Source organism: Microtus oregoni, unplaced genomic scaffold (genome assembly GCF_018167655.1).
Source record: "Microtus oregoni isolate MIOR12 unplaced genomic scaffold, Mior012 000115F_ref0000277, whole genome shotgun sequence".
Lineage (NCBI taxonomy): Eukaryota > Metazoa > Chordata > Mammalia > Rodentia > Cricetidae > Microtus > Microtus oregoni.
In genome coordinates this window covers 552,421-565,355 of record NW_024544744.1, presented here as the reverse complement: position 1 = coordinate 565,355, position 12,935 = coordinate 552,421, and the positions used below count along the sequence as shown (strand labels likewise).

At 40.9% G+C, this 12,935-nt stretch overlaps 1 protein-coding gene across 1 annotated transcript in view; it reads left to right on the top strand.

Annotated features, from left to right (window-relative positions):
- The window catches only part of Epdr1 (ependymin related 1), a 30,619-nt gene extending 22,920 nt beyond the window's left edge, over window positions 1-7,699 (top strand). Inside the window, exons 2-3 of the mRNA XM_041645687.1 lie at window positions 4,712-4,920; window positions 6,012-7,699. Coding sequence (XP_041501621.1) covers window positions 4,712-4,920; window positions 6,012-6,208 — 406 coding nt within the window. The 3' untranslated portion in view covers window positions 6,209-7,699. The remainder of the gene's footprint in view (window positions 1-4,711; window positions 4,921-6,011) is intronic.
- The last annotated feature ends 5,236 nt before the right edge of the window (window positions 7,700-12,935 follow it).

Below are 12,935 nucleotides of genomic sequence, written 5' to 3'. Positions count from 1 at the left end.
ATCAAAACTCTGACAAAGAGGAAAGCAATAGCTGATGCCTACTTTGAGTTTTCTAAATAAACCAATGTAGCTCTGGTGAACAGACATTCAATCCAGCAGGCTGGAAGGAAAAGCCCTGAAGTAGATCCAGGTACAGCTGGAGAACGAGTCCATGTTGGTCCATCTCCCATCGCCAAGGAAAGATAGACTGTTCAACGATGCTGTTGGAGCAACTGTAACATAATAAGCTTAGTTCTTAGATATTACACCATATATAAGAATAAGCTGCAATTAGGTTTAAAGTTATAAATATAAGGGAAAAAAACCCAAAGAGCATGGAGTCATCTCTTCATAAACATGAAGTCAGGGATAGTTTCTTAGGAGTGAAAAGAATTCAGAAACAATAAAAAAAACTTACTTAAATTGTAAAAATTCTTTCCATTGTAAAACTATAGCCAAGAATATCTATAATTTATGCATAAAAGTCAAAGTAATAAACAGACAGACAAACAGAAAACTGGAGATTAAAAAGTCCCCAAACTTGATAGCAGACTTGCTTTTCACAAGAAAACAAAGGGCGATGTTTTGACAGGTGTAAGTTTGTTCAGCTGCTCTGTATGAGTAAAAACCATCCCGCTCATCAGAAGAGCAGAGCCTGGGAAGATGAGAAGCCTGACTCTGTGCTGTGTTGCCTTGATCCGGGTCTGAGCTCCTAGACTATGCACTGTGTAAGTTTTCTGAAGCATTATCCTTTAGGTTTGTGTCATCTTTTGTAAGGACATTATATATTTTTAAGGTCTAAAAATTAGCCTTGGGATTCTGATTCCCTGACTTATCAGATGGGCACAAATACAAGTTTGGCAGCATCCTCTTTTGGCAGGACTGTAAAGAAAGCAGGCACTCAGGAGAGAAATCTGGTAATGTTTAAAACAGCCACTCATGGTCTTACCTTCTGACCCGGGTGTTCTGTTTCAGATGACGTTGCATCTCCCAAACAGCAGAGAGCCAAGTGGTGCTTTTGTCTCTGTAAGGATGGGAAAGAAACAGAAAATAAGATGGAAGCTGATGAAAAGTGTTATCCGTAGGGATGTGAAGGAGAGAGATTGAAATAGAAGAGAGATTTCCTTCAGAGGGCTTCTCTAGAGCAGTTTGAGTTTCAAAACATGACATTTTATCATGTTTAAATAATAAAATTAAACCAAAAGAGACTAGTATAGAGTCCCTAAATGTAGAAGAAACTGAAACAAAGGAAGCTAACGATTATTAATCTGGAAGCATAATCACACAGGGAGTTGACTTATTCTGCTTGAACATTTTAGCACAGTATCGATTTCAAGACCCCCAAAATTCCAGTCTAAGGACAAAATTCCTGTGATGAAAATTCCAACTCTATTCCACATTTTTTGTTTTTATAATAGTTTGATTATAGCATAAAGCACATACATTGATTTGCTACTAATTCTGGAAACATTTTTAGTGGAAAAGATAAATGTAAAAGCAGTAATGAAAATCTACAATATTAAGTTTCAACTGGAAATAGCAATATGTATTTATGATTTTGTCAGCATAAGAAGCTCTGATAGCTGAAAGGCCACGCCAGCAATGATGTCTGTTGCCTCACGCTGATTTCTAGGTTGCTTCACATCAAGTCTGACCAGAATTTCCACAGCGAGCCTGGGATACCTGCTATCTCAGAACGTCATCAAGCGTTCCAAGGTCAGCAGGGTCAGTGTGAGCAGACACTGCCTGGATGGACTTCTCAGCAGATGGTGCTTCATACACCTAACATACGGAGCCTTGAGAGTAATGTTATCCTGCAGGGATCAGAAGGCATAGGCAACCATCATTTATTCTGCCCTTGGTCTTACTATACCAACTTCTCATGAAATAACTGATCTGGGAAATGATTTGTACCTAAAATTTCTAGGTGAAGGCTACCAAGGTATTAAAGCAGCTAAAGGCATTTATTTACCACCAAGCCTGATCACTTGCTTTTTCTCACTGGAAGCTTCTCACAGAGTGCCAACTCCAGCAAGTTGTCCTCTGACCTCAGTAAAAACATGGACTTGTACGTACAAACTACCTAGCTAGCCCTCCTTCTCCCTTTCTCCCTCTCTCTCTCTCTCTCTCCCTCTCTCTCTCTCTCTCTCCCTCCCTCCCTCCGTCTGTGTGTATATGTGTGTCTCTCTCACACACATACGTGCACACATGCATGCTGCACCTGAGCAATACATAAGATAAATACATCTAAAAATTGTTAAAGCACCTAATGGGCAATGAAGTTTAAAACCAACACCAGACAAGGACATTCTCAGCATCACAAAGTATAATCCAACATTGGTGGCTAATTTCTCATGGAGACATCTGTGTGATCACCTATCTTGGTGATCAAAGTCGGCAACTGAACAGTGAGAAACTGGATCACTTATTTCCTGACGTGTTAATGCTGGAAGCACACGCCTCACCACTCACATGTTCCTTCCTAACCTCTTGAGCCAAACTCTCATCAAGCCTTAGACACAAAGTCATTTGTGGGGGTGACAGAAACTAGAGGCACAAATTTGATGATGTCCAAGGAAGCTGTCCAGGAAATCCAGAAAAGATGCAGTAAGCCCTAGCATGGGTGGCAAGGTCTCTACGGGAAAGGTGAATGCTAGGGGTTGATGGCAGTGGTCTTAAGAAGGCATCCCCATACATACCATGATGAGTCCTTCAGGAGACAGTTATCACTGCTTGCACACTACAGGCTTCGCAGAACATAGAACAAGGCTAACAGTGGGGGGAAGCAATTCAGCTGTGTCTCTGAGGGTGCACAGCAGAGTGCTTCTTGGGTGGCCACCTGGTCGTTAAAAGCACCACAGATTGTGATTGGCTTACAGGCAGAGGTTCTTGTGTTTAGTCATGGACTGTGCTCTTAAATCTGTTGTTAACATGTCTAAATGTAGTCAATGAATGTTTAGGTTCTGTTGTGTTGGAGACTTAACTGACTGGGAGATAGTATTGGCATTCCAACCCCACGCTGCAAAATGCTGACCATTCTATGTGGACCCTACATGCATATCAGAAGAGACTGGCTCCATTCAAAGCAATGTTTATGTGTGTGGTAAATGTGTAGTGGTTTTGTATATGTGTGTATGCATTTGTTAGTGTAAGCGTATGCATGCGTGCATGTGGGTGGGTGTGTTCATACATGTGGAGGCCAGAAGTGGACCCTGGGTAACTTTCTTTAGCCACTCTTCACATTATTTTGAGACCAGGTCTGTCACTGAACCTGAAATTCGTTGACTTGGCTATGCTGGTTAGCCAATTAGTTCAGAGACCTGTCTCTTGTCTGCATCACCCAGTGCTGGAGTTGCAGGAATCCTTTTTTATGTCCAGTTTTATTTGGATGCTGGGGATCCAAACTCAAGTCCATGCTCATACCACAAGCTCTTTGACCACTGAGCCACCTCTCTAGCCCCACGTTAACTCCCTTTATAAAGTATCTTACAAACGTGTATTTTTTTTCTTTCCATAGCCCCTCCTACCTTTAAATGCATGTAATCTTCTCGTTCATTGTTTGTTTTACCCTTGTAAGCTGGTTCATAACTTTTCTGGAATATATGTATCCTGACATAGGCAGGATATAGGTAAATATATAATATGAGGTCATAATTGTATTTCTATACCACCTCATAGAAACTCCAAGTGTAATGCTAATAGTGATACTGTTTTGACAAAATAGGTATCATTATTGATAATGCCTTATTGTGAAGCAAATAATTTTATATACAGAATTTGCATAAAGAGCACGCATCCTAAATGAGCATGTTTTCTGGAGCCTAAGGTTCATTCAGTAGAGATCATTAGTTGGCCACCCATTTTCCTTGTGGTGCTGGGATTGAACCCATGCCAGGAGGGTCCTCTGCTTACTTTTGAAATACATTTTCTAAGGTCGTGTTCTCAGTTCTTATTCTGCTCAAGCACCACTAGTGTCCTGAGTTTTGAACTGACCATGGCCCAGAGGCTTTACAAAATACCAAGACTGCTTAGCATTAAGAGATACAACACAGCATACCTAGAGACTTCTGGCTCAGATATAGTTGTAAGACTCAGGATACCTTCCTCTCACCATGCACCTTTAGTGCATGAAGTCCCTAGAGGAGACAGAAAGCAGGGAAGCAAGCTTGCTTTATGAGTCCTTTACTCTGGAGGTTCCTTGACCCCTGTCCTTACTGCCCCAGGCTCCTCAGGCTACACACAGGCCTTCTGTCAACAGAACAAATAACTGTGAAGGTTTTCCAGGCAGTGAGTGTAGGTGCTTGGTCTACATGTTTGCAGCAAGTGCTGTCTTATGGGATATTTCTTTAATTCCTTGATTTAATGCTCCAGGACACCAACCAAAGAGAAGTCATTCTTTGTCCAACTAAACAAATTATCATAAGCAGCTGTGAAACCCACATATCTTCCTCATGTTGGTAGCCTAAGCCTGAGGTTTAGCATGTAATTGTTCACTGACAAGAAGTCACCTCATGAACTGTCAAGTTTAACTTCTAAATTTTATTTTATTTTTTTTTGCCACAGTTGGGTGTTTGATGCGAATAAAGTCAATAGAGAACAAATGATTTGCTATCATTTTAAAGTAATTTATATAATAATTTATATCAAAATCGTTTGGGATCTGTGTTGATGAAAGTCGCGATGGTTTTAACATAAAAGTCCTTAACTGTTTTTCTTTGAATCCACATTTCAGATTGTTTGAATACATTTTGCTCTATAAGGATGGAGTGATGTTTCAGATTGAACAAGCCACCAAACAGTGTGCAAAGATCTCCTTGACAGAACCCTGGGACCCTCTCGACATTCCCCAGAATTCTACCTTTGAAGATCAGTACTCCATTGGGGGGCCACAGGAGCAGATCACAGTCCAGGAGTGGTCTGACAGAAAGACGGCCAGATCCTGTAAGGATGGAAGAATTCGTGTACTTCATTTTAGGGTGTATGTTGGGGGCATATTGCCTTCTTCTAAGTCCCTTCAGCAAGGTAGTTGTTAGAGAACTTGCATACTTAGATGAGTTTTAAAGCCCACGTAAGTCTACTTGTGTAGTTTGCAGCTATGTGCAACTGCTTTCTTAGTGGGTTATTGGAACACCTCTATCTTCTAGTGTTACTTTCATATCTCCTGCACTTTGAAATTTATGGCCTCACCCTTTGCTGTAGACTTTTCATGATCTCCATGAGGACTGTGACCTGAAAGGAATTCTTTCCAAGAATACCCCTGAACTAGATACCAACATTTCCTTCCCCACCATCCCTTCTTAAAGCTGCAGTGTCCAGACCTGCTCCACTATTCTGAATACAAACAGGCCTGCTTTAAGACAAAGCAATTCCTTTTAATTCTGAAGTTGTTTTGAAACACAAAGAGTAGACATTCAGTCTGTGAGAAATAGTGTGAAATTTAACCAAAACATTAACCACATTGTCATATGGTCCAGAGCATCCAGCTCTGAAGATAGAGTCAAAAGAATGATTACAAAGACTCATAGAGTTATTTGTACAGCTCTGTTTATAGTGGGCTCATTCCTGGTATCCAACTGTTGGAAACAACCCAGATACCATCATCAGATAAGTGGATAACCAAAATGTGATGATGTCTTTGGTAGACTAGTGTTCATCCTTTGAAAAGAAGGGATATGACTTCTGGCATGTGTAATAAATTAATGAATTTTGAGGATATTATGTCAAGAGAAATAAGCCAGTCACAAGTGATAAATACTGGGTACAAGAAGTACCTAAATCAGTATTAGTCAGTCAGTAGCATGCCGGTTGAAAAGGATTGGAGGAGAGGAAGATGGGAAACCATTGAACAAGTTTCAGTTTGGGAAAGTTGCAAAGTAAGCGGTGATAATTGTAAAGCAATGTGAATGCGTCCAAAATGCATCCTTACAAAGCTAAAAGATGCCTCTTATGTTAGTTGTATTGTATCACAAAAAGAAATGTACAGGAATGTTGCCTATCTTCTCTCTGAAAAGGTCAACTTTTTTCCTCTTTAGATGAAACCTGGATTGGCGTTTACACAGCCAAGGATTGTTATCCTGTCCAGGAGACTTTCATCAGGAATTACACTGTGGTCCTGTCCACTCGGTTTTTTGATGTGCAGCTAGGAATTAAGGACCCCTCTGTGTTCATCCCACCGAGTACGTGCCGGACAGCACAGCCAGAGAAGATGAGGGAGGACTGCTCCTGGTGAACTTGCTGGGACAGAAGCAACCACCTCGGACCTTAGTGAGTCTGTCTGGAAATGGATTAGAGACTGGTTTGGATGCAACTCTTCAATGGAAATAGATCATTTTAGGAGGATAAACACAGACGTGGGGTTTCTTGTACGTCTGATGCAATTGCTCAGCTCCATTTTCAGTGGAGAACTCGTGTTAGCCTCAACTGCCTGACAACGACACTTTGCACACTTCTGGGGCTATCTGGAGCCACTCTTTCTCTGTGCAGGTGTGTAGTTCATGCAGTAGAGAAGGAAGGGATGGGAGTGGGTACAAGGAGTTTGCCTCTGCAGGGATGAATGCTTTATTACTGCTACGAAGAACTGAAGGTGATAATAACGTATAGAATGATTTAGTTCAATTCTCTCCTTATAAAGGAAGTCCCTTGCTTGCCCCAGAATGGCAACAGTTCCCACTGACCCCACCCCTACCTCTGGCTACTGCAAAATGATCCTTTAAGATTCCTTCCAGACTTGAATTTTATGGCATGACCCAATGAATGTAGATGCTCTGTAAGGAAGCAGAAGTTTATAATAGAGAGTAATGATTGCTCTGAAAGGAAAAGCAAGCTTTACGCAGGAGGCTTAGGCAATCTTAGTATTCCCACGTGAGATGAAGTGAGAGACGGGTGGGCTGCTTTGCTAGAGTACTGATTAGTGAGATGAAGCTTCATATATTTTCTAGTGGGAGACAGGCTCCTAAAACAGCACTGAGCTGGGAGGCCCCCGAAGTCGGGACTAGAATTCTCTTTTACGCTTAACTCCTTTAAGTACTAAATGCACTATGCCTGCTCTTGCCTGGACTCTCCTGGAACTCTCTTTCACTAAAGCTGTTTCAGTATGACCTCTGCTCATGCTTCTAAGGTCAGCTCACAAGTGACCTGTACAAGCTGCTCCCACGCCTGCATTCATTGCACCTTGCAGTTTGGCATGCCTTGTCACAATATTCATTATGCTGTGTGAGGATTTCCTGATGACTGGAAAATGCTCTCCACTATCCTGGCTAAGAGCTCCTTGAGTACGGGTACCATGTTCTTTCTGTTTACTTTAATATCTCCAGCACCAAGCAAGTGCCTGGCACGTAGTCAGTGCCCTCAGCGTTTGTAGAGGAGCTCACCAACTGTTGGTGCTCCGTTTCCTCATCTGTTAATCAGGGTTGGGTTCTCTGATTGCTAGGAAGACTTATTATTCGAGATTCTTCTATAACTGTGTTTCATTTGGCCATGTATCATCTTTAGTTATCAAGAGAAATGTGTGATGCTTGCTTTATGCTGAAAACAATCTACATTGTAATTTATTATACACTTAAACAAGTTTAACGACATCTAACAAATTGTTCTTTCAAGTGTTCATTTCTGTAATAAATATGGATGAACTCAATTATAAGGAAGTGAAAACTCTTCTGTAATTAGTAAATAAAATACTTCCCATGATAAAAACCAGATTGGTTATCCTCTCTTTAGAGCCTACTAAGTCTCATCTTCTCTAACGTCCATTCTTCAGTTGCCTGGCTCAGAAGGAAGTTTCAAAACCAGTCTTGATCTGTTTTTCTCCCTCAGTCTTCACCGCTGATCGGGACCCCAGCTAATGTGAGAATGTAGTTCATACAGCTGACATTTGCATCCATCTCCTCGGTTATCCTGAGATCTGCGTTCTTGCCATCCTTGGTGTTGGGATTTTCACCCGCTAGCATCCCTCTGGTCTATTTTCTAGGGACTGCCCTGTTCTCATTATCTGTAATACATTCATAATTATAAACCATCACCAAGCACCTGCCCTCTACAGTAGCTATTCTGATTCCTGGAATCACAAAGGAGAAGTGGAGGCCAGCCAAAGACCAAGAATGGTACTGCTGCATTCCAAGAGTTCCAGCCTACGAAGAATTTGTGACAGTATCTGCCTGCTTCCTATATCCCCATCCAAACCACTGATCTTTGCTCAGTCTTAAGACTCTGGGCACATCCCTGGCCATATTCACAATCAAAGCAGGAAGTAAAACCTATCTTACTCATGGACACAGAAAGTGAGTGTGTTTTCCTTTTGCATTTGACCCATTCTAGTGATTAAACCCCTTCACAAAAACAAATGAAAAGCCATAACTTAGAGCTATCACCTGCTTTCTACAGCTATGGGAGTCAAGGTGCCTGCCTGGAGATTCTGGTGCCTGCCTGGACATTCTGGTTCCAGTCATTCTCTTATGATGAAGATGACTTTCTTATTGGAAGCTTTGCCACATGTAGCTTCTTAAAATTGGAATCTGGGACACACCTAAAAGCTATTCAAATATTTAAAGAGGATCAAAAGTTGTATCTCAGTGGAAATGTTCTGTGAGGCACAGACAATTCCTACTACACTAAGATCACACCACTCAAAAGCCCCCACTTAACTCTTGCTGGATTCTTCTACCGCCTCTACCCTCAGCATTCCCACGATTCCTTTCAGGCACTGTGCCCGTACATTGCCCATACTACCCATGGTGTTTTCAACTTCTCCAGATGCATAGATCTAGCTTTTCTTTAGCCACAAAAGTACCTCAGCTGAAGAAACAATGCATCTGTTATTTATTTCCAGTCTAAATAATTCCACAATTTCAGCTGGATGAGAATGAGTCCCTTCAGTCCAGGATTTGTGAATAATTTTTAGATGCCACTTTAAAAGCAAATTAAATTTTATAGATATCCTGTCATCAATAACCATCTCTTTTACAAACATTGCTAGGATAGTAATATTAGAAATACATTTTTATTTGCTTTAGGGTAGAATTACAAACTCAGTTAACATATGCAGAAAAATACTGGGCCCAGAACTCATTGTATATTTCATGCATGAAGAATGATGCTTGTCTCTATAATATTTTTAATTTTAAATACACGTTGTTTTTATTTGAGCAAACATTGACACATGCCTTTCAATTTGTTTCATATTTAATGTTGTAAGACATAGATTAGTACCATCAACTAAAGAATAATTTGCAGTGAGTGCAGAACACGTAGCATTCAAGCCATCTGAGTATAAGCACCTGTATTCTGTGCTGTGACTTCAGTTGTGTAATTGCTGGTGATTTACTGTATATTTATTTTAATTCATAGTTGCTCGATTGCATAGCTAAGTCTTCATTTCCTCCAACAGTTATGGTAATATATGATAGGAAAACATTTTCTTTTTGCTAAAACATGATTTCTATAGTTTTCATTCAGAAAACCACCCCTCCAAGCAAATGTTAGATCTAAGATTTGCTACTATGCAAAATCATTTTTCAAACTCAAGAAGCATTAATGAATAACCTCTCAGTGGTATTTGGTGTATTGGTCTGTTGTTTTGTTTTGTTTTTTTCTACATTAGTAGGATGAAGTAACCAAGGCAGGCTGCTTAGAAAGAAAGGGGTTTTTGTTTGTTCACAGTTCTAGAAGAGCAGAAATAAGAGGTCCTGAGTGGTAATGGTCTTTCTGGCAGAGTCCTGAGGTGGCATAGAGCATGGAGTGGTAAAAGACAAGGCACCTACTTATGCATGTGTCCTTTTTTTGATTTATGTGATTATTGGAGATGTCAGTGACTGTACACATTAACATTGTGGAAGCAATCAGAAAACTAACTCAAGTCCAACATAGATATATACTTTATTAAGTTTCTTACACGAAAAATGTCCATTTGCCAGATTCCACTGTCTCCTCCGCATTCACCTACCGTGCATTAGTTAGTGTTTCTGTTGCTGTGATAAAACACCATGATTGGAAGCAACTTGGGGAGGAAAGAGTTGACTTCAGATTACAGTTCTATATCACAGTGTATCATTGAGAGAATTCAGGACAGAAACTCAAGGCATGAACCTGGAGGCAGCAGCTGATAAAAAGGCCGTGGAGGAGTGCTTCTTGGCTTGCTTCTCATGGCTTGCTCAGTCTGTTTTCTATTACCCAAAGTGAGCTAAGCCTTCCAACATCAACTATCAATCAAAAAAATAAATCACAGTCTTATCTATAAACCAGTCTTGGAGAGGATTTTCTCAGCTGAGATTCTCTGTTCCAAAATGACTCTAGGTTGGATCAAGTAGACATAAAACTATCCAGGACATGCCTACCACAAATAGACTCCTGACACTGTAACTCATACCACATGACAAGTAAACAATAGCTCTGCAGAGGAATTAAGATAGATTCCAACACTTCCGATATCAGTTGCATCAGTGGCTTTGCTTAGCTTATCAATGACAGCAGTATGGTTATAGAAGTCCTGATGTGGAACTTAAGTCTTTGATTACAACTCAAACTACCTAAGTCCCAAAGAGCAAAGACATCTAAAAGAGATGAAGAAGGGGGCATTCTGTTTGTCGTCATAAATTCTCAGTCCAGAGGAGTTGTGCACAGTGATGGACAGACATAAGGATAGCATGGATATTACAAAAGCAGTATCTTAGAAAATTTCGATTCAGGTACCTCCCCTTTAAGGTATCGTGTCATGGAGTAGGTCAAATTGAAAGATCTTTCCTAAACCACAACCCACTGGCTTCTTTTGCTAGCTGTTCGGAATCATTTCCATTGTCTGAGTACCCGTATATATCACAGTATAGATTGTTCTTCAATGAAGAAGAAAAAGGCTTTAAGAAAAAAGCCATTTTCAGACCGGTAATTTTTAAATGACTTTTATGTTACCCATAGTAAGCACTCAAGTTTGGCTTTATAGTGTGTTCAATGTGTGTGAATCAAATTGTCCTATTTTTCTTCTACTGCTGCTGTAAGCACCACGGCCAAAAACAACCTGGGGAGGAAAGGGTTAACCCCAGAACTGTGTGAATGAGAACTTATTTAGAAATAGAGTGTTTTTAAGCAATCAAATGAAGTCCTCATGGCGGACCCTGATGCAGGAAAATTAGTGTTCTTATGTAAAGGGAAAATGAAGGTGTACACGTGCAGACAAGTCACACGGAGAATCCCAGCTAGACTCCCACTAGGTCCTATGATAGAAGCTTAAAATAGCTTCTCCATCTGAGCACATAAAAGAACCCAGCCCTGCCAATACCTTTATGTTAGAAGTTCTGTAAGGTAATATGTTTCTCTTGGTTAGACATATGGTGCTTGGTTAAGACAACCCGGGGAAATACATACACATACTTTCTCTAAAAATAAGATCCCTCGTGCATATAACCAACTTAGATGTAATTTTCAGGGGTTGAAGGAGCTCCGAAGCCTGCCTATTTCAAAAGCTCCCATGATAATGGCAAGGGAAGAAGAGACCTGGCAGCAGCGACTGCCTGCCACCAATCACCTTGGCTATGCACTTAACATTTGTTTCTTGATCAAATCTTCATAAGCAATAATAATCTATATGAACAATGATGCATCCTCATTTAGACTCTTACAAGACTTAGTGCCGTTCGCAGATGCCCTTCTCTAGTGCATAGCTGGGCTGGGGGCGGGACTGTGTTTGCTTTCCTCTGATGGCAATCCTTCTCGGTTTTTGAAAGCGCTCAGAGCATGTGCAATCTTTCAGATCCCTGGCACATGATGTGTGACTCCCAGGCAGAGGGACTAAAGAGGGGCAGTGTTTAAAGACGTTTCGGCTGCTTCTGAGTGAACAGGAGGACTGTAGAATAAAATTCAGAAGGATCATATAGAGATCATCCCCTTGTCTTCTCTGCTTCTTCTTTCATTCCATGGCAGCATGGAATCTTGTAATCACCAAGGGTTTTAATACACAGGCATTTCCTTCCTTGCTAGGTTAGAGATCAAAACTGCATTAGTTAAATAAAACTAAATCAGACTGATGTGTCATGAGCAGAAACGTCAGAATTTTCAGGCTTAAAATGGGAATAGGTACGAGAATGGGAAAATAAGTAAAAGAAAATTGAACCTCTCATTCCCCCTGGAGCACTGTTGACCACCCAGCTAGAGCCATCTCCCATGCTCTGTAGGCAGTTAGGAGCATGGGACTTCCAGTGTAGAGGGTGAGACCAAGTGCTTCCCTGGAGGAGACTTTAAATAAAACAAACAATCTGAGAGCTGTGTACTGAGCTGTGTACTGTAAAAACAGATGATGGGGTGGTGGTCATTGCTCCTCAGGAGGAACCGAATTCTGAGTAGTGACTGCCCTGAATGGGAAGTGGGAAAGGAGATTCAAGCAGGGAATGCATGGCAGGTTTCTAAGGCAACAGAGTGCATCCCCTTTGAAGATATAAGCACCATTCTGCTCAAGCTACTAACAGGCATGAAAGGGTAGAAGCATCAGTTAGATGCTCAGTCTCTGTTAGACACTGATGTCCTTTGGAGAGCGGGGGAAACCAATAATAATCTGCAGAGGGAAATTACTATCCAGTAATGTGTTTATCAGAGACAGGCAATATACTCCTAAACCTCCATAATGTTAGCCTCAGTTATTGTTTTCATAGAAACACAAAATGGCTGAATTCAGAGGGGCCTGTAATGCTTAGTGAATGAATACTTATTTGGCCTGAAAACTATCCTCATTTGGAGACTTCATATACTTTTGTCAGTGGCCCAGAAGGTGTCCTATTTTACTCTCAGATGCTGCTAGACATTGTCTTCCTTGAGTTGATTCAGAAAGATAGGTACTATTGAGGGATGAAAAGGAGGATGAAGGAATATTTCACATTGCCCCATATGCAGCTGTCTCCCAGTATGGAAGACAATTGCTGGCTCTGGTGGAAGTGGTAATAGTAGAAAGGAAATATCTCCCTACCTTTGGCCTGCGT